A 22,536-nucleotide genomic window follows, 5' to 3' on the forward strand; every position below is an offset into this window, starting at 1 on the left:
AGCGAGAGGCCGGTCTGCGTGGCTTACCAAAAACTGTAGGATCTATAACGGGTCCTATCCATAAACGTCTAGGCACGTAATGTCACAGTTCACATAAGACACACATGACGTGATCAGAGGTAGTACATCAGCTACGTTGGTATTGTGTTGTGTGTGTCATAATGGCAAAATGCAGTCCTAGAGGCACCTACAGCAGCTGGATCTAGTGAAGAGAAGGTTTTGAGTACTTTGCCAGATGTTTATATTTCTCACGGTCTACGACCACATGTCACCGTGCAAGATCCAGTCCCGGAACGCTACGGTGTGTGTAGTAAATAACCCCCCGACGTGGTCTCTAGTTTAAACACGCTGTTTTCCACATCTGTCTAGTTGACACTGAAGTGGAATGTTGTGCGGTTGTGTGTGACCTCTGACCTCTGAGACCTGGTCACCTTCCGGTTAGTTCCACCCCGGCACTGAACGGGCCTTCCTGCCTCCTGATTTGGTCATTCTCACAGGTCATTACCAGCCCTTTCACTTCATTAACCAGCTGCTACATGTTGGCCGTGTCCTCCCTCAGGCAGAAAGACAGATGTTCTGTCTCTTTCTCTCTCTCTGTTTATTACTCTCTCACTCTCTTTTGTCCCACTTCCTAAAATCCTGACTTTACCTCACAGCTCCAAAAGCCTGCTCTGCTCCACACAACTGCGCTATGGTCTGAGACACACTACCATCACACAGCGACACACACACCTCTACTGGAGCTCCTGCAGAACCAGAGGAGAGGAAAAGAGGGTGGAGGAATTTGGCCTCGAGTCCTGCAGCCGCCTTCAAACTGCTGGTAAAGTAGTGGTAATGTCTGTCTGTCTGTCTGCTCGGCTCCTCCCCTCTCTGTTTGGCTCCCTGCCTGTCTGCCTGTCTGTCCGTCCGTCCGTCTGCCTGCCTGTCTGTCTGCCTCCCTGTCTGTCTGTCTGTCTGTCTGTCTCCCTGTCTGTCTGCCTCCCAGTCTGCCTGTCTGTCTGCCTGCTCGGCTCCTCCCCTCTCTGTCTGTCTGTCTCCCTGTCTGTCTGTCTCCCAGTCTGTCTGTCTGTCTGTCTGTCTGTCTGTCTGTCTGTCTGTCTCCCTGTCTGTCTGCCTCCCAGTCTGCCTGTCTGTCTGCCTGCTCGGCTCCTCCCCTCTCTGTCTGTCTGTCTCCCTGTCTGTCTGTCTCCCTGTCTGTCTGTCTCCCAGTCTGTCTGTCTGTCTGTCTGTCTGTCTGTCTGTCTGTCTGCCTGCCTGGTCATGGTTTGTAAACCGTTGTTTCAGTCGCTGATGATCTTCACAGGTCCAAAAGACAAAAAACAACACGCTTGTATCTGTGACTTCCAGGATCTTAACAGAAAGATAAGGACTCGTCCATTAAACCGCAGCACAGACCTGAACCAGATTCTTTAATATTTAAAATATATTTACACATCTGTTCTGGAATTCCTTTCCTCTTAGCTCACCCTCATGTTCTGGCAGACATTTGAAAAACCAAAGAGTCAAACTTAGTCTTGTTTCCGTGTGAAGAAATTGTTGTTTATTTACTAAATTTGGGGTTTTGGACCGTTTGTTACTGAAAAGGAAGAGATTTTTTTTTCTTTTAAACCATTTTCCCAAGCCCAGTTTCTGAGTGAAATTTAGCTCAACACTGTCTGGGTTTCATTAAACTTCACATAAACAGTCTCCGAGTTATGTTTGTCCCATTCCTGCTGGAAGTCTCTCCGTCTGAGCCTGCTCATCCAGAAACTGTTGAATATTTTTTCGTTTCTCTCCCCTCACTCTTGTTTTCTTTCCTCTGTCTGCTGAGCATAGATCTCTCTCTCTCTCTGTCTCTGTCTCTTTCTCTCTCGTCTGGTTTCCTATTGGCCTTTTGGAGTTGTGGTGGGAGGGTCTCAGAGCCTCCTGACTGTGGAGCTGCACACTTAAGTTTTGTTTTCATCTAAGAGAAAATGAATGATTAAAACAGAGTGTGGGCGGATGTCATGAATAAGGGAGACCCACTTATCATGACGTGTAATATGTAGGGTGCTGCTCTGGTAAATCGTCATGGCAGCAGTAGTTTTTGGTTGCCAACAAATTCATCGTTTTTTCTTTTTGCAATAATCACAAGGGGCCAGTTGTTCAAAGGTATTAATCTGGATCAAAATGATCCAGATACAGTTTTCAAGATTGCCAAATCCAGATTCCCAGTGCTCTAAATGGGACAACATATCACGATGTGGGCTACCAGCTATGTAAAGAACAGGTAGGAGAGCCAGCATGGGGTCACTGTGTTTCTTATTTTGAGACAAAACACAAAAATAACATAAACATCCACTTCCATTCCTAATTTCTTTTATGATCCCTCATCTGGGCCACAACAAATACAAAAGTATACATTAACAAATACAGTACATTGTGGATATTTAGAAAACAAGAGAGAGAGAGAGAGGAGAGACCAGAATTTAGTTTTGACAGGCTCATCTCTGATTGTTTCTTTGAAATTAATATACATTGATGAATGAAAGAAAAATAGAATATATATTATTTTTGTTTGTTATTGAAATCTGTTTGGGGGATTGTTTCATGGGGACAAGATCAATTTTTTTTTTTACTATACTGAATATCTTAATATGTAGCCTATGTCTACTTTATCTACTTTATCACTGTTACAAGTTACACAAGTCAAGTGTAAAATATAAATTAAAGTATATACACTAAATGATACAAATGTATTATTTAACATACATTTTAAAGTTTTACTACATTTTCTTCCTGGAATCCACCTTGGAACCCTTGGTTTGATCCAGATTAAAACTAGGATTGGATTCCGTTATCTAAACAGATTTCAGATTCCTTCTTTCCATTTTGAACCAATCCGATGACCAAAATCCGTTCACTTTACCTTGGAACAACTGGCGCAAAGAATTTAATTTCTACTCCTTTATCTTAGGCCCCATTTACACTTTTGCAGTAGCGTACCGTAGGCTTTCAGTCAAGGGCCATCTGTAATGACCTCCAACACCCCCTCCCCCCAAAAAAAGAACCACCACACCACACACCACTGTGCATTAAACAGCTTTAGGCACATCAACACAGCATCACCATCTAATATCCAAACAACAGCAATACAAATGTATAAAATACCGCAATAACTGTATCTCTCCTAAATAGTAAGAGTAACACTCGCCATATACGTGTAAATGAAATCCATCCTCCTATCCTTTCTGATGAAACGTTCAATGACCTCCTCCTGCAATTGAGCTGAATGAGCAGCTCCTTCTCTATGGCACTACATGCCCGTGCAGAGAGTCGTGTTTGTCCAGTTGCTTTCTGTGAATACGTTTTGATGCGCTTGAGAGCTGAGAAAGATCGCTCAACTGATGCGGTGACGTATTGTCACAACCAAGCATGTGAGGGAATAAAGCTTTGGCATGCTGACTGCAAGCCCCGTCTGCTCAGAAATGTCAGTAGGTCACTTGGACTCTTTCCCTTAAAGTTTGCTTTCATCACTTTAAGCTCTGCTCTGAGTCTTCCCAGGTCAAACTGTGCGCTGTAGCTCTTAAAATAATTTTTCTTCTCTCCAAGTGATCGCCTTGAAAAAGGCACTTGAAGGAGATCAGAAACAGGATTGTGGCCACAGCTAGTTCCCTCCTGGTTCACTCACAACCCGCTAAAAGGTTCAAGCTTTGATGACATCAGCAGGGGCTAGCGCCGACACAACGCTGGGTCCCTAGGGCGTTCTGTCACTACACATCAAAATTTGATTGGCTGATGACACATGCCACTCAAAGCTATAATCAAATGGGAAATGGCAGTTTTAACGAAGGGCTGGTTTACGGAGCTTTGAAGAGTTTACATGACAAAAAAAAAATCCAGCTACCATATTCTTTCTGGAAATATAATCGTAACGAACTGAAAATGTAATTGATTTTTCGACACATTAATTTAATTATGAAAAAATATTTTTTTTGATTTTGAGAGGGCCAGCAGAGAAGGTGCTGACAGCCCACCACGGCACTTACTTATTGCATCACTATATTTACCCACATCACCCCATTTTGTTTGAGTGTTTGAAAATTCTCACAATAAAACTTGTCACGTCTTAGAGATAAAAAGAAGATCTGTTGTGAGACTAACAAACACATGTTAGCGAAGTGTCTGAAATCTCCATTTACTGCTAACTAAACAGTCTTTTTGAAGGGAGAAGTGAATGAGTGAACAAGGCTATGATTTTGGGCACAATGTAAGCCACATTCTGGTCTCCGTTGGCCACATCACATATCTTGGTTTTTCTGTCTACATGCAAATCAGTGTCGACATTACTCCAGTCTAGAGGCTTCATTCAAGGTTTATGTGCTGGTTCAGAATGTAAACAGATAGTAAAAACAACACTATGAGTCTGCATCTTAAACTAGATGTGTGGGTCAGTGTTAATGTTAGGACTGGGACAGGTGTTGAATTACAGTGAGTTATTATTATAGGCTGATATTGGCACCATGAAGGGATCTGAGCCCAGTTATTACAGTTTGATGTGGATAACTTCTCGTGCTTTCATTTAATTGAGAGGTCCGAGTGCAAAATCAGGACCTGGCATTGAATCCAAGCTCATGTGCTCATAAAGTGAAACTCAATAGAAATGCTAAGTCTTTCTGTTTGGATATTTCAGGAGTGCTGCGGTTATTCAGAGGTACATGTGGAGACGTGCTGCATACAATACTAAATGTCTCTTTCTGGATATTCAGGCTTGTTTGGGCACCATTCCAACAAATCAGAGGCTCCTATGATTTAACAGCACCAACAACTCCCATCATGCACTGGGACACGGCTACAGCACACTTATTATGGTTATTAAGGCTGATACAGAGAAGTGCTCCAACTATGAGGTGTGTTAAGACGTGGTTTAGCGTCAGATCTCTGCTTTAATAATGACAGGACTGCTGTGTATAGACCAGTTATTACACCCCCCCCCCCCATTAGGACCCCAGCAGAACTCTATATCAGGGCCAGCAACATCACTGACAGCTCTTTTTGCCTGAGAAGCTGTTGCAGGTAAAAACCTTTGTCTTCATTTTTTTCTATTTTACTGTGGGTGGAGAAACAACATGGATCAGTCTGTTTGGTTCCAGTTATTGTAGCAGCCGGTTTCTGCAATAATTCAGGATTTAAAATATGACGTTTATATGACTCTGTCTCTTTACCAGCTGAGAGATGGCAGGAAATGGGGAGAGAGAGAGAGGGAGGGGGGGGGGGAGTCAGACTCAAACCCTGGGGTTTTACCATGGGGTAGCGTAGAGCTTCTGAACGTTTGATTTCAACTCATGGCTGTTGGGAGAATTAACGGTTTTCTTTTTTAGTGTCTTTTTGTATATTTCATAATCCTGCTTGATCCTGCTAAGAAACTAGACAAGTCTAGGGTTGGGTACACACCCATTTCATTTTGTGTACAGGCTGAAATGCGTTTGTATTGCAGTATCAAAAACTGTATCACTGCTTGTGCTTAGACTTCCATTTAATACTTGAGAATTTTGGCTTTTAAATGAGAAAAATGGTTTTGTAGAAAAACCTGTTTATATTTCTCAAAGTAAGGCTTTAAAAAAAAATCATCACTTTGGTATCAGTACTTAGAAGGTTTTGATACTGATAAGACCTACTGTATCTATCAATGCCAAGACTTAGTGTACAACCATTAGAGGTAAATCTGAACCTGGTCTGTGCTGCTCTACAGGGATGAGGTGGTGGCTGGTGGTGGCCAGTTTGTGGCTGCTAGTGGTTCTGACCGCCTCGGACGACCAGGCCATAATCAGACATCGCAACCGGGGAAAGAGGAAGAAGGACGGACAGGGTAAGACTCTGCCTCTTAGAAAAACACTGACATTTGACACAATGGCTAACAAGAGGACTTGCCAAATGAGAATATTGTTATCAGTTTATTCTCTGAGATAAGTCTAGCATGTGTTAGCCTAGCTTAGCACAAAGACTGAAAGGAGAAAATAGTTGCCTAGCATTTAAAAGTGAAAAAAAAACATATTCAAAGCATTGAACAGTTGTAGACATAGAAATGTAAAAAAATGTGACATTGCAGTTCTTAGCAGCAGTTAACGTTGGTGCAATTTGTTAACCAACACCCGCTGGGCGCAGTGACTTCATGCAGCATCTCAAAAGGCCTGAATGTCAGGTTTGAGCTCACTCCTAACATAACCTTATGGTTCTCTGGCCGTCATAATTTAAAGTGCAGTCATGTTTCTTTCACATTTAAAAACCTAATGACACCAAGTATTATTTTAACAAGTAGAGTCCCTCAAGGAAGCATCCTGGGCCCACTACTGTTTTTTTTTATTATTATTTGTGACTACTTGGACTCTTGCAGTGTATTTATAAATGCCACTGATCCAGCCATTTTAAGACCTTTTTTTTAACAATAGAATGGAAATACAGTAAGGTCAGTCGCAAGTGAGGAATTTAGTAAGATCAACCCCTGGCTCGTAGACAAGTTGTCTCCTGATATGGCTAAAACACAATGACTGAAACCTGTCTTCCTTTTATAAGTATCTAGATAGATGTTGATGAAAATTGATATGCCCATGTGTTGCAGGTCCTGGGAAGGCCAGAGCGGGGCACTCTAGACCTCCAAAGATCAGACAGGTTACTGGTGCCGGAAGCCTGGTGGTGACTGGTGAAAACCAAGAAAACACTCTTTTCATGGAGTCCTACAAGAACATACAAGAACAGCATTCCAGCTACAAAGTTATCCCAGGTCAGTGAGACCATTAACACTACCTTAACCCAGGTAAGTAAAACCAGCAAGACTAGAAACAAAGCCTTAATCCAAGTTAATGAGACCAAAGATTTTGTTTTGTGAGACCAGTAATTCAACCTTAACTCAGGTTAGTGACCAGTAACTACTATAGATGCTCTGATCAGGCGTTTTAGGGTTGTTATAAATTAGGATTTAGTAGTTATACTTCCGCAAAGATACATGTTAAAATTTCTACAGATCTTTGTGGTACAGGGTGTTATGGTACCATACCTAAAAAAATAGAACTGGAACAACAAGTATTATTTTCATTATCAATCCTAGTCCATAAAATAGGGAAGACATCTTTCACAATTTCCCAGTCCAAGGTGAAGTAGCCAGTACCTAAACTGGAGAAGTTGGAGCCATTAAAAATGTGTTGTTCTGGCTTGATAAACTGTTTATTTCCACTCCCCTACCAAATATAACATGCTGTGCAATGCTACATATCAAACAAGCTGATTAATTCAACTTCTGTTTGGGGAGCAAATTAAAATAGAATAACGGAAATGAAGTGGAAATATTTACATAATATCCAAAGTTTAAATGAAATTAACCATGTAAAAGTCGCTAAACAAACCCGCACTGGTGTTGCTCGTGTGTAAATGGAAAGGCATGTTCCAGCCTTTACTTTATAATATAAAATCTCTGATACCACCAAAAATAATCCACAAAAAGTCCGTTTCAATTTCAAAAATAAAAACATGTAGATTAAAGCTTCAAACTTGTAAACCAACATGGAAACAAGCTGAGTATGTCTTTGCATTTAAAACTGGTAAGTGGTCTATTACATAAGAGTTTTTTAGTCAATCAATCTTATAGCAACAAAATGAAAAAATAGTGAATAAAACAGGACATTCAAATCAAACAAGATGTAAGAGAACAGCTTAGCTCAGAGACTTCCTCCTCTTCTCATACTGAAGCTGCCTGTTACAGCTTAGTAATTTAATGACAAATCATCACATTCCAACATGAACAGAATGGAAAACCATCTGTGGGAATAGAGCTTGACAGATACTAAGACCCACACAGAGTTAGGACAGAGACTCAAAAGAAGGACCTCAAAGCTACGAAGAAACCCTTCAGTTTAAAACAATAAAGTGAGCATTATGTAATTAGAAGGGAAGGTGGTGCTGGTGGCAGCTGCAGCTGTTTTTTTCTGGTTCTGTTTTTGCTGTTTGGGATCTGAGAACATGCCACCGTGTTCAGACAAGCAGACAAAACTACTGTAATGTAACAACAACCAACAGCAGTAGTAGAAACAGAAAGTTAAAGATGGCGGATCGACAACATAACCAATCGTCTTTGCGAATGTTACGGGAAAGCTAATTATTGCTAATTATTGAAAGCTAATTATTGATCTTGGGAAAAGTAGTTTGACAAAATAAGCAGATCTAAGGTCAACCTACTAGCCCAATTTCTTTTAATTTGAAAAAAAGTGACCGTGTATCCTCTGGTGCATTGTGCCAATGCATTGGTGCCTCCCCCTTAATCAGCATTTACTGGAATTACATATTTAGATCAGCCTTTTTACTCTTCACGGCATCTGACCTTTGTTCTGACTTTTTTTTTTTTTTAACCAAAAATTAAGCCATTTACTTTTAGGTTATATTAGCTGATTCACAGAAAGATAAAAACAGGGGCTAGGTTAGACCGACCAACAGTCCAAAAAGGTATTCAGTTTATAATGACAAGTAAGAAAAGCAGAAACATTGTCACATTGGAGAAGGTTAAAAGATAAGACTTATTTGGTTTTTTTTGGGTTGCAAGTTGAAAAACTTATGGAAATATGCAGTGACCACCATAGAATAACGGTGTCACAGCAGAGTCTGACGGTTGCTGTTATTTAAACAAAACCCTGCAATTTACTAGACAATACAGATATTCTACAACAGCAAGACATTATTTTACAGAGAAAAGAAAAGCTCTAAAGTATGTGCTCCAGCAGAGATGACAGGGTGACAGTCACACTCCTCTCTGTAAAAAGGACAGCAATAGGAGAGACGGTATTTAAGGGAAATAAACTGAGCCTCCTAACTACCTGTGTTTCTATGGACGTAACAAAGAGCATACCATTAGAAAGGATAGATGACAGACAGGACGGACTTAAAATAGAAACAAAGAGCCTCTTCCTGCTATATCATAGTGGTTTGCAGTTTTTCCTACTGACTCACAGCCAGTCACAGCCTTGTCCTGTCCGAGGTCTGATGTTAAAAGGTGGAGTTAATGCAGAGGGAGGAGTGGAAACGTAAAATACAGGCTTTAGATTTGACTAGACGCATACAGCAATTACAGCAGCAGGGCCTGCTGCTGAGGAGGAGGAGGAGGAGGTTGACTAGGGTCCAAACAGTTTGGTTGTTGTTCTGGATATAAGGTTAAAGCTGTGACTCCGCAGGTTTAAAATGTGCCTTGTTCTAGACTTCTAATCTCTGCCCACCTTTCTGATTTGTTTGGTGATTCAGTTCTGTTTGTTGTGCTCAATAACAGTTGTTTCTTTGGTTAAAACAAGAATAGGGACGTCAAATTATACTATTCTTTTGCCATCCGCAACTGCATGCGTAAACACATCTGCCTATCCAAACTATTATAAATAGAACCATGACTGTGCCTGCTGTTGGTGTGGGAGTATATGTATAAAGGTCTTTTATTTTAGCCACATCACGCTGGCTTTCACCAACATATTACTGATGTTAAATAAACTTGCGTGTAGATCCGGTCAGAATTCAACAATAACCAAATTACTTTTACCCTCTTCATATTTCCCCCACTGTGAAACCAATAAGGATCTTGAGCTATAATGAACTACTGAATTGACTGTGATGTGTCTGTTCTTTCAGGTAAGCAGGGCCAGTGTGTGTACCGGGGTCTGACCATGTTCAACCAGGCTGTCTGGTCTCCTAAGCCCTGTGTGACTTGTCTGTGTACTGGAGGGCGAGTGGTTTGTGACGAGATCACCTGCCCCGTAGTACACTGCCATTTCCCCTTCACCCCAGCTGGGGAGTGCTGCCCCGTCTGCATGGAGTCAGGTAGAAACACAACATGTGGAAACGCCATGGTTCAACATCAAGAGGCAGCAAAGATGAGCAAAGTTTGACAGTCACAACCAATATTTAAAGGATTTTCATTCAACAGTTTAAAAATCATGAAAACACAAGTTTTACTGGAAATATCAATTAGATCTACATCTACCCTCAGCTTCCGGTAGAAGTTTCATTTTGAAGGTAATCATCATGCAAGTTATATTACTCATCACTCGTTTAATGGAAGAAATTAAATTGAAACAGTTTCCATCTCTGAGGCCTTGGCATGTTGCTTCCTACTTCATCATGGCTTTATAAAATGTGTTTTAGCACATTTTGGAAGAGTTCAACACATGTTGTGAAAGTTTTAACATCTCTATTATTGGAAGATACATGTTTTTTCAACATGTAGTATACCAGAATAGGTTTCACGTTACTGTCAATTCAATCTCACCAAGATGAAAACTGAACACCTGAATCCACAAAAAAATTAAAAGATGTAAAAATCAAGTTGTTCGCGAAGTCAAACTTTATGGTCGCATATAGAAAAAGGGTAAGCCACTCAGGCTAACTTTAGGAACACTTGCACTGAGCCAAGGATATAATTAAAATGCAGTTATTAGTTTAGAGCATATACAAGTTAAAAAATCTCTAACAAAGACTCCTTTTGTTAGACAAGTTGCCAAGCAACATTATTGTATGTACTAAAAATATTGCATAATCTGATATCAAACAGCAGCAATTTAATTTACTTTGAGTAGTATTGGTATTAACACTGTCACTAGCTCCAGTTTTTCTCTTCAGCTTTAGTTTCTCCAAACAATTTTACTGGTTTTAAGATAAATGCTAAAAAATAGCTTAAAACTGAAAGTGTCCAAACGATCCTGACACCGTGGCAATGAGTTTTCTATCTCTCTGCTGTATGAGCATCCTTATTGTAAACAACTTGTCTATTCAACCTTTGTGAAATTATGTAGAAAACTGCAGTAGTTGAATTGACAGTAACAAACTCATTGTTCACAGTCATACACTGTATGTATGGAGGTGAAGCCGGAGGAAACCTCTCAAAGACATTTTGTAGGTAGAATACAGCATTGACATGGTAGCAATAACCATAGAAACATGTACGTATCTGTTGAAGTACACTATGTCTTAACTTTGTCTGCTGTACTGCACAGTATATGTGGAGTAAACTGGTAAGGAAAAACACTAAGAGCTGTCTTATACTCAGAAGAAAAGTGTTGGTCCATCAACACACAGAGGTAATCTCAGACAAAGTGTCCCTTTAGACACACAGTTTTATGACTATAAAACAGCATTAAGTGTTAGACAAGTGAGCTAAGGTTGGTCTAAAATATTCACACCTTGATATGTATCTATAGATCATTGTAATGCATTTGATGGTACTTGGTTGTATTTAAAACTATGTATTCAATTTAGATTCAGTACCAGCTGGCACCAACTTACAGTATGTGAACAAAAAAAAAAGACCAGCTTTACCTGACTGGTCCTACATGAGCAGATCAAGGGGATCTGGTCCAGACTGGTCTACAGCAGCCGTCTGCTCTGTAGCTACAACAAGCTGGTCTGTCTGCACGGGTGTCTACAACACTAACACACAGCCGTTTGTCTGTCCACCTCCTTTCTGTCTGTCCTTTACAACTTTAATCTCTATCCTGTATCATTCTCTTTTAGTTTTCTTTTCCTTCCTTCTTTTTCTTTTGTCTTCTCTACTCTATTCTGTCACCTTTTTCTTTCCTCTCAACAACCTCCTGCCCTCTGATTGGTTGCCCCGAACCACCCTACACCCACCCTAGACTCTGACCTCAGCCTTGACCTTTCTGGTGACTCCCCAGTTGGCAACGACCCTGGCGAGCCCGTGAGCCCATTGACCCAAGAGGAGATCCAGCGAATCATCTGGCGGGAGGAAGAGGAACACCGCGAGGAAGAGGAGCGCCTGAGGAAGAAAGATGAGGCCAGGAAGATGAGGAGGAAGCAGAGGAAGGAGCAGGCAGAGAAACAAAGGAAGATAGTGGAGGAGAGGAGGAGGGAGGAGGAGGAGGCGCTAAGGCTTCAGGTGGCGAAAGAGGAGGAGGAGTGGAGGAGGCTTATGGAGGAAGAAGACAGGAAGCGCAAAGAGGCAGCAGACAGAGAAGCAAGGGAGATGGAAAGAAAGCTAGAGGAGGAAAGGTGGAGGCAGGAGGAGATACTGAGGGAAGAACTACTGGCTCTGGTGGAGGAGGAGGAAGACAAGAAGCAGGAGGAAGTAGAGGGGGCACTGTGGCTGAGAGGAGATGTGTTTGAGATGCCCCCAAAAGGACCTGAGGAACCTGAGAAACCAGACCTCTTCCCTGCTCCCATCCCAAGACCTCCTCCTGCCACAGAGGATGAGCTGAAGGAGTTGGAAGCAGAGATGGAGGAGGAAGAGGAGGAAAGGGAAGGGGTAGTAGTAAACAGAGGAGGCCTCCCTCCTGGATGCTACATCTCTGATGTTACTCTGACATGTGAAAATGCAAAACTCCTCTACTTTCCTCCTCTGGCCATACCAGAGCTCAGGTCTCTCAGTCTGGAGGGTAAGTCAGCACCAAGACCAGAGAAGGAGAAGGTAGTGCCAGAGAGCTCCACACACTGCAACACGCCAAACAATCTTTACCACTTTAACACATACAGTATGTCACTCGTGTGAGGATTAGCATTGTATTTAATCTGAATCCTTTTGGAAACATGTAACTAACGTTAAAATAACAAACAAACAAAAAGATTCAGTTGAGATTTCTTCTTTATTTATTAGCTACTTTTTTTTTTAAACACTGGAGGTCCTTATTCAGAACTCTTAAGTTGCTTAATGGATGAGCCTGGGATCATTCTTTAGTTTCCTTATTAGCAAACGTTCTCACGTACTCAAACATGGATCATGATTAATTGAATAATAAGCATTTAGGAGGCAACCTTCAAATATAGATAACACCTGACTCATACTTTAAATTATTCACCTAAAATGGAATGGAAGTTTAAGTTGGAGATTCGGACTCTCAAAACTGATGTGACATGATGAGCTTATCCGTTTCATTGCCAATAGAAAGTGTGAGGAGGGACACTTTCAATGGCAAATTCTGCCATTTTATTTAATCAAATAGAACCTAGTCCTATATGATGCATTTAGAAAAAAAAAAAAAAAAAAACACAAGCAACCTGAGAATCACAGTCACCAATTTGAAAACACATGCTCTCAGTTTAAACTGACTGGAACTCTTCTGACCTGCAGGCAACAACATCAGCAGCATCCCAGCAGAAGCCTTCAATGGTATCCCTAACCTTGAATGGATCAACCTGAAGAAAAACAAACTCACATTTGCCGGCATTGATGCTAAAGCCTTCAGAGTAAGATACTAAATCAATGCACCCTTCAGAATAAAACCCAACTTTTCATCCAACCATCAGCAAATTCTGAATTGTAGTATTTCTCTAAAGGTGACCAAACTGTGAAGGCAGGCATGTAAACCCACCATATTGAATATCTGAAGTTATACAAGCAACCAGAAATAAATAAAAATATACGATCATTTCTTTGTTGTCACATACAGCGAACATCTCCTCACCATCTGCTAGCTGCCCGTTCCCTGAACACACTGTAAAAAACATCTCCTAACTATCTGCTAGCTGCCTGTCCTCAGAACACACTGTAAAAAACGTGGTCTCTGTAGCCGCCCACGGTCTACAAACGGCAACAAAACCAAACCGGGCCCACCTGCATTATGGAGCTTACGCAAACAGTGTTCCAGCGTCCCAGCCAATGACCGACAAGAAGGATTTGGGGGTGGGGGTTGGGGCAATACTTCTAAAGTCAACAAGAAGTAACGTCACCCAACATCGCTTAGAGCACCTTTAATGTTTCTTAATACTTGAAAAAAAGATTTGTTGTCGTTTTGTTTACCTTAGAATGAGCCGTATATCTATATAGGGAGCGGGTCAGCCATGTTGCACTGCCATGTTTCTACAGTAGCCTGGAACGGACAAACCAAACACTAGCACAAGATACGGCCATTTGTGTGTTTGCGTTGGCCACCATAGTTCTCCTACAAGCTTGGCAAACAGGAGAAATTTCCGTTGGTTGCAATCTTTAACTTCCCCGCAAGATGCCACAAAATCCTAAAAACTGTGCCTTTAAATAAAACAGTGATTGTTATTTTTATTTTTATAGGATTAACTAAAAGATGTAAAACTATAAACAGGCCAAAGAGATATCCAGACATATTTTGGAAGTAATATTTGTGGTATCACCGGGCTGTGTGCCTGTGTGTGTGTGTGTGTGTGTCAGGGTCTGAAGATGCTAAGGCGCCTGTACTTGGATGGGAATCTTCTAGAAGCTGTGCCCGCTTACCTTCCACCCACCCTACAGGAGCTGAAGATCAGCGAGAACAAACTGAGAGGAATCAATAAACACAGCTTCCAAGGTAATGCCATAGTATCCCATGATGCACCCCATACTGGCAATACTCTGCCAGCTGTCACTCAATGAAAATAGATTGTTTATAGACTCATCACACCGTTGGTCTTTTTGAACTGTGAAAGTACAGTTTACTCTAGATTTGCAAACAACAAAATGATACAGATGAGTGTCTTTCTCGGCAGACATTAGCCAGATACACTAGGGAGCTTCATTTTGTTTCAGTAATATAATGTTTATTAGCTACAGTTGACTTCAGCTGGCAGTTGATTGTTCACCTCACAGTTTCAGCAAAAGTTAAATCCGATTCCACTTTGACATTTGGTTGAAGATCAAAGCAACCAGGTAACCAGTTTTCGTCTCAAATGAATAATAATCATTGCCAATTGGGTAACGTAATTCCCAAATGCTACTATTTTACTATAGGTGAGGCCTGGGTGATATGAAGAAAATCAAGTATCACGATATTCTTGACTAAATACCTTAATTACGGTATTGCAACAATATCGTATGGTTGACAATCAGCGCTTTTTTACAAAATAATCATCAATAACGTGGACATAATGACTGAGTGGGAAAAGGCAAATAATAGAACAGCTAGAAGAGTCTGATAAGTTCAAAACATTACATCAATTGAAAACCAGTAAAAGAAAACACTTATGTCATGTTATAGTATTATGATATAAGAGGATATTTTGACTCATATCATATACATAAATAAGATCTATATACCGCCTAGCCCTACTATAGGTGCATCGTTTTGTTAATCAATGTTGCACTTTCATGCAGCTTCCCAGCATTCGATGTAAACCTTCACTACCCTTTGCCCCTCACACTGATCTTCACAGCTTATACCACTGATTATGTGTAGTCTTAATTGCTAAGCCCCATGTGTTGTGCACTACCTTTTGATAACCTAGCCAACAGTAATGTTATATATGCATGTTACAATAAAATAAGAATTTGCTTTTTTTTTTTGCAAAGTAACTCGCTATTGCAGTCTGACACGTTTCCTTGATGCACTGATTCTGAGACAAAATTCAAGTTGCCAGTACGCTTATTTATTGTTTATTTTTTAGAACTGAGCAGCCTGGTGATTCTGGAGTTGGAGGGAAATCTGCTGAGTGAGGGGAATGTAGATCCTCTGGCCTTTGCTCCCCTGAAACAGCTCTCCTACCTCCGACTGGGCAGAAACCACTTCCGCACCGTACCACAAGGCCTTCCCATTTCATTGCTGGTATGAAGTATTATCTGTTTACATAACTACTGTATCTCTCCACCTCTTTATCTCGCCACCTCTTCATTCCCCAAACATAGACAGACTTATGAGTTTATTCATAAAGGTCCGGGACACAGTGATCTCTACTGGGTTCAAATACCATCACAAACCACAGACTGCTGCTTTGGTGTGATGGTGCCACCGGTAAACGGACCTGGGCAAAAACTAGTTGTCATGGCTCAATCCTTAATGGTGCAATAAGTTCAAAAGGACTCACTTTGAAAACTCTTCCACTGACTTCCCTCTGCTTCTACCTGTGGAAAACCAGTCCACCCAACTTGTAATTGCTGCCCCTGGTTAACCACACACACCAGGGACATGCTACTGCTGTAAATCTATCTTAAAACCAACCAAATGTTATAACCTTGGATTATTTCTACACTCTATAGATCCAAAACCCAGTACATTTTCTTTTCATTAGAAGATTGTGATCTACAGTACCTTTAACATTAGTTATTTGCTAATTAGCTCTGGGATTCCAGGATTTACACTTTCACCTTTGTATAGCCAAGTATGAAAATGATAATGATTTAAAGGGATACTTTACCAATTAGCATTAAGCTTTGTATCAGTAGAAACCTGGTACTATTTTCCAATGACCGCCTGAGACTAGATTTCTCTGTATTGTGGGTCTGGAAAAAAGCCTCCGTTGACGCAAAAAATGTCAATTTGCGTCATCGGAAGCATTTTTGCACTGAGGCTGTGGACTGCAAGCCAGCTAGTTCCGCATGTTTTCAACCCGTCCATAAGGGGTTGGACTCTTTACCCAAAGCAAGCCGAGGCAAGTCACGTGTCAGCCATCTTGGAGCTAAGCTACAGCTCTTTCCAGCAACAAACCTTTACAGAAATGAAGTGCATTCAAACTACCATCCATGTGTAACATTGAGATACATAAGTAAAGATCAAAGAATATGCAGGAAACCTTTTTTTTCTGTCATTCAGGAGCTGTACTTGGAGAACAACCTGATTGAGGAAATCTCAGAGACAGTTTTCAATCAGACCCACAGTCTGAATGTAGTCTCTCTGAGATACAACAGGCTGGAGGAGAACAGGATCGCCCCGCTGGCCTGGATCAACCATAGGTCAGACAACAAGAAAAACCTAACACGGTCAATAAATTACTTATGTTATCATTTCCATTCCCTTACAAATCCTTCCTCCCTTCATCTTCCTCCTCCTCTGCAGAAATCTGGAGTCCATCGACCTTTCACATAATCACCTTTACCTAGTTCCATCATACCTGCCTAGATCTCTGGTCCACTTAGTGCTGGTGGGAAACAACATAGAGAGGATACCTGGTACGTGGAAAGAGTTGATGGAACACTTGGCTGACCAACATTAAAGCAAGCAGATAGCAGAGGTTTAAAATTAAATGTCAGAGTGAGGAATTCCTCAACGTTTAGGTCCCCCAAAATTAAGAACAACATATTATTGTAATTTCAACCACACGAAAAGAACTCCAAGGTGGCAGTGAACCCAAGTTTCAGGTAGTTTTAGGGATTGCCTGCAATTATCTTAATTGTGATTGGTTGAGCCAAAGAAGATCAATTAAACCCACAAAAGAGTACCTATTGTTTAACTATTGCATCTGTAGGAATCAGGACATCCAAAGAACCCTAGTTGGGGAACTTGCATCTCCACCAGTTAGTTGGAGAGAAGGCCATTCATCCCAGAGGGATTTTTGCAGTTCCTAGAAGCTGTTTTTCCTCGTGTTCTGACTGAGCCAATTTGGGGATTATTAAGTCGCTCTGGCCACAGTTCATGTACCTCTTTCACCTCATACTTCAGGGCAGGTCCTTTCCCTTTTCCACATAGTGGTGGTTACATGGCTGTGTTATAACAACAAAAGGTCAGTTCCTATGGCCACTTGTTCAGTGTGAATGCTAATGGAGTAGTTAGAAGTAGACAGTAGTTAGAAGAACTGTTTAGAAGTGGACTGTTCTTATAACTACTGTACGTTCCTGTAACTACTTAGTTGAAAAGTTATAGTTTCATCATCTGGGATTTGGAAAATATGACAGTCAAGCAGAGCAGGGAAAATTAAAAGAAATATCAAACAAGAATAATATAATAAAAAAATTCATTAAAAAAGTCATTGTCCCACAGTCCCTTACTTCATTTACCTACCAAAGAAACTAAAATGCAATTATGAAATTTGATAGACATATTAAACAAACTAATCGTTTGTAGATCGTCAAAAAAACAAATAAGGGTCATGGTCTTCCACAGTTACATTGTCTCCTTCAAACACGTCCACAGGTTACGTCTTTGCCCACATGGACCCTGGTTTAGAGTATCTCTACCTCTCTTACAACAAACTGGATGGAGAGGCAATCGAGCCTGAGTCGTTCTTCGGCTCGTACCAATCCATGGTGGAACTGTGTCTGGATCACAACCAGCTGATCCATGTCCCATCTGGCATCAACGAGATGACCAACTTACATTTCCTCAGACTCAACAATAACATGATCAGGTATGAAGCCATCATCCACAAATATCCATCTATTAGGGATGGAGGATTTCCTGTGCTTTTAAAATGATTACTTCCTGGAAATATTTCAGTCTTTTCCAGTATTCCTGGGATTTCAAGCAGTCAATGGAGTTGGATTTTGAAAAGAACAAATAATCATAAAATATATTCATTCAAATTATATGTATTTTTTGCAACAACAACTTGAACTTAACAGAATGATTTAAGCCTGTTTTTCCATCAAGTTTCACTAGTTTTAAAATTCCAGTCGATTCCAACACGTTTGTAAATTTGGAGTGCTGTCACTAAGAATTTGAAAAACTAAACCAATCGGTGCCGCCTACAACACATTATCCACCTGCTAGAGTTAGCACCCAACAGGCTTAAACAGGGCAAGTTGTAAACGTGTTTTTAGCCTCTAAACATGTTCAAAATGCCATTAAAAGTGCCTACCTATGTGAAGTGATTTCTTCCGAGTGAACACACTGAATCTGACTGCTGTAGATGTGAAACAAATGCATAAAAGTTGTGCTAATTCAGGTCTGTTTAGTTCCTGTGTTAGTCCTACTAAGTGCGATAGTACAACTAGCAGGAAACAAGTCATAATTGAGGTAAGTTTGGAGACACTACCTTATTTAATTAAATTAATAGCCTACATATTTTTGGTGATGTAGTTTGTAGATGGTCCCTAAGCTCTCTAACTGCCTCTCAACACAGGAACTAAACACAGCTGAATTAGCACAGCTTTCATGCATTTCTTTCACATCTACAACAGTCAGATTCCCTGTGTTCCCTCGGAAGGAATCACTGCACATGGATGGGCCCTTTTAATGACATTTTGAACATGTTTAGAGTCACATTTAAAACTAGCCCTGTTTAAGCCTGTTGGTTACTAACTCTAGCAGGAGGATAACACTGTTTAGTCAGCACTGATTGGTTTCATCTTTCTCTCTACCGACAGCACTCCAAATTATAAACAGAGCTACGTGTTGGAATAGAACGGAATTCTCCTTTAATCAGTGTGAGTGGTTACATGGAAGTGTGGGTCTACCTTAGCGCTGACCTGAGGTCACACTGTGTGGAGTAGCAGAGAATACATCAGTGATGATTTGACAAGTTAATTTCAAAGATCTGAAAGCTTACCGTTTTCCTAAATGTCAACTATCAACTTGATGAGACAATGCTATTATGACTAATTGAAATGACAGAAGAAACTATATTAATAGGACCCATATGGTAAGAAATAAAAATCAATTAAAAAGTGTCAATTATAGGTATAGGGATTGATTCATAAACTACAAACATAAGCCCTACTACAAACAGCTTTTTACCTTGGTTATCAGAATTCTGAATTCCTCTATCTAGCCCACTCCTTACATACCACTGATTGTCTGCTGTACGTAACATACTGTACAAAATCAAATTTCACTGGCCTTAGTTTGTCTATAAAAATGTACTTTACTGTTGAGTAAGTAACAAAGCTGCAGAAATAAAACAATGAAACCAGTTGACCAATGACAGAACACAAGGAAAGAAAAAAAAATATATCAAATTTCAATACAGTCCTATAAGACCAACAACAAAGAGTCCCAAAACAGACCAGATGACTGAATTATTCATCTCAGCCCACAAGGGACAGCTGAAAGTTCACAGAACTGAATGTTGTCTTGACGACAAGAAACAAAACAAGGTGAGATGGATGTTTCCACCTGAGTCACCTTGAATCACCTTATGACTCACTCACAGGTCCATGCACGATACACATACTTAGTCCAAGTTGTAGGATGGTTTTATATAACATTTTGAACATCATAACAATCTTCACTGCCACGATGGCTGATACTGAAATTGTAACCTGCCTCAAAGCCAATACTGCAGATTTTAACATGTGGTACTACAGAACAAACCATAACAACAACCAACAGGACAGAATTTTTCTACTGTTAATCAAAATCTTGGATGCAGCATTCTAAAAAAATAAATGTAGTGTTCTTATAGATATTTTAGGTAACTTGGCAAAAAGGGAATTTGTGTAGTAAAGGCAACTTGTAATAATCAGCATTTCATCATCATTCTGACTTAAAACTGGTCTCATTTTGGCGATGCTCCTAAGTGAGTTTTCACACCTGCCGCCTTATTTAGTTCAGGTGAATTGCTCTAGAGTTTGTTTTCCCCCTTGCGTGCGGTTCTTATGGGCAGGTGTTAATGTAGCAATCACACTCGGATGTGCACCAAAAGCTGACCAAACAATAATACCAAGACCGGTTTGAAGAGGTGGCCTCTGTTTGCTTTCAATTAAACTCTGGAGCTTGTTCGTATGTGGTAGGAACGTGATCCGACCTCAAACCACACAAACTACAGATATGTGCAATCCACAAGTCTGAGCTAAACGGCTCCTGTTGTCAGGTGTGCTTTGTAACTGTAGCAACTTGCAATGTTTCTCTTACAGAAACTACAGACTACGGTCACTCGCACTTCCGTGGTCAAACAGGCTGCCGCTGAAGTTTGAGACAGACACCGGCAGAACAGAGTAAAATCTTGGTGGCCAGAGCATATGTAGTAAGGTCGTTTGCAAAACAATGTCTGATTATTTAAATGAACAGAGTCTTGTTTGACCATGGAGATGTCCACAACACAGGACCATGTTCCTGTATTTACTAGAATAGGGCACAGAATGCTTCCGCGAGGAACTGCATTATCGTTATTAAACGTCTGTGATACAAAACAGGCTAGACTGATATTACTTTTGGTCCTAAGAAGTATGAACAAACAAGAAAGCCAAACATCAATTCACGCCAGTTTTTCAATTGTTAAGATTTGTGGTCTTATAGTAGTGCATTGAATATCTATAGATTTTTTTTTAATATTGGTCAGACAAAACAAGCTTTAGAGAAATGTGATGGGAATGTTCTGACATCTTATAGACTAAATGATTAACTGATTGAGAAAATGATCATCAAATTTAATAATAAAAAAATAAATAATTAGTTACACTTTTCATTATGCACATAATGGGATTAAATCTGTCTCTAACAGCATCCTTATGTTGTGTCCTCCAGGAGTATTCCTGACGAAGGCATCTGTGACCCAAACCACAGCGGGGACACTACCCTGGTGGCCCTGAGGCTGGAAAACAACTACATCGACCCCCAGAAGATCTCACCGACAGCTTTCTCCTGTGTGCGCTCCTCCTCCAGTGTGGTCCTTAAACCCCAGAAAACCAAGTGACCACATAAAACCAAAAACTAAATGACGCTTGTTTAAACGCCCAGAAACACAGGGGCAAATATTTAGATGTTTTTTGTGCCCACATGAGATGTTCATGTCCGCAGCTTCCTCTGATGCTGTATGCTGCAAAAAAACAAGATTTTCTTCTTCTTAAACCCTTTTAGATCTGGTAAGTGGTTTTGCACGGTCGCCTGGCCAACCTGCCCGGTGTGAAGTTGCCAGAACACCTTTAGACTTCAAATCAAACACATCTGTCTCCTTTAGTAAAATGTTAAACTTTCTAAATGGAAAGAACTCCTGCACCATACACAGTAAAATGAAAATGTTAATAAAGAAATGGAAAGAATTCAATGAAATGAAGACCACAAGCCCAACACATTATTTTTAACAACCTCACCACCTTCTTGTTCCATTCCACAGCTCAGTTTCTTCCATAACTTCTTTCATAAAACTCTGACATGGAAAAGAGTAGTGTTGTCATGTGTGGCACATCCTTTGAGCTTTTTTTGTGTTAAAGATATAGAGGAAGGTAAATGAAGTTGCTGTAAGTGCTGTTGGAGAGCTACAGTAATCCCTCTGACAGATAAAGAAACACAAAATGTAGATATGTCTGCCCAGTTCCTCCATCTTTTTCTTTGTCTGCACTTAGATGGAAAAAAGCAGGACATCTACTTCCTCTGGTGGAGTCAAGTCAGATTTATTTATGATGCAATGTGTGTCCGTAGGCATGGTGTAGGTTTTGATTTAAAGTTTAACATCTGATTTCCCTATTTTGATGGCCTTTGCTTTAGATAGCATTGACTGGAAGTACAGTGTACCCAACGATTTCAGAAATGTTTAAATTAGACAAAAAAAAAAAAAAAAAACCTCTTTCAGCATTTGAATTAAAAGATCTGCCCTTTGCTTTGCTCTTGGCTGGCCAACATCCATGACTGAAATGACAAAATGTCTATTTAATGTGCCAACAATTATATACTATTGTTTAACACAATGTTACGATGCAGGATTCAAATAAACTTCAAACTTCAAAATGTTCCCATTACTGCCTGATTGATCGAAGATAACAGAATAATTATAACAACATCACTGGAAGTCATGGTTAATAGGTTTCAAAGTGCAATACCGTATATTCTTGAATATAAAGCAATAAGGCCTTCTTGTAGTTGTGAAGGTATGAGCCCTGTTTGTTTTTTTACCATACATTTAGATATGTAGTGAACAGGACATTTTATCTGCTCAAACTTTTTAGCATAACATCATAAAGTTCTAGTCATCTAGCTCATAGAACAAAGCTGACCTGATCACCGAGCACGT

The 22,536-nt window shown here is 40.4% G+C and overlaps 2 protein-coding genes across 4 annotated transcripts in view; one reads left to right on the top strand and one right to left on the bottom strand.

The window, feature by feature from the left end:
* cenpp (centromere protein P) overlaps positions 1-22,536 on the bottom strand; it is a 108,350-nt gene that overhangs the window by 1,901 nt on the left and 83,913 nt on the right. The gene's annotated exons all lie outside the window — the stretch shown is intronic.
* ecm2 (extracellular matrix protein 2, female organ and adipocyte specific) lies at positions 585-21,582 on the top strand. Of its 3 annotated transcripts, none has more exons than XM_034868957.1 (12): positions 585-820; positions 5,711-5,827; positions 6,578-6,739; positions 9,616-9,804; positions 11,616-12,371; positions 13,064-13,179; positions 14,117-14,252; positions 15,325-15,482; positions 16,467-16,606; positions 16,710-16,822; positions 17,784-17,997; positions 21,054-21,582. In XM_034868957.1, the coding sequence occupies exons 2-12, from the start codon at positions 5,713-5,715 to the stop codon at positions 21,220-21,222; spliced, it is 2,268 nt and encodes a 755-aa protein (XP_034724848.1). In that variant the 5' UTR covers positions 585-820; positions 5,711-5,712; the 3' UTR covers positions 21,223-21,582. The 3 variants fall into 3 exon arrangements, with proteins under 3 accessions (XP_034724848.1, XP_034724849.1, XP_034724850.1); XM_034868958.1 differs by lacking the exon at positions 585-820 and adding an exon at positions 4,435-5,034; XM_034868959.1 differs by lacking the exon at positions 585-820 and adding an exon at positions 5,259-5,404.

This window comes from Etheostoma cragini, chromosome 4, assembly GCF_013103735.1.
Source record: "Etheostoma cragini isolate CJK2018 chromosome 4, CSU_Ecrag_1.0, whole genome shotgun sequence".
Lineage (NCBI taxonomy): Eukaryota > Metazoa > Chordata > Actinopteri > Perciformes > Percidae > Etheostoma > Etheostoma cragini.

Coding starts and splice junctions, on each gene's coding strand:
- ecm2 (XM_034868957.1), top strand. CDS start 5,713: ATGAGGTGGTGGCTGGTGGTGGCCAGTTTGTGGCTGCTAGTGGTTCTG. Junction 16,823..17,783: donor CAACATAGAGAGGATACCTG/GTACGTGGAAAG, acceptor ACACGTCCACAG/GTTACGTCTTTGCCCACATG. Junction 17,998..21,053: donor CTCAACAATAACATGATCAG/GTATGAAGCCAT, acceptor TGTGTCCTCCAG/GAGTATTCCTGACGAAGGCA.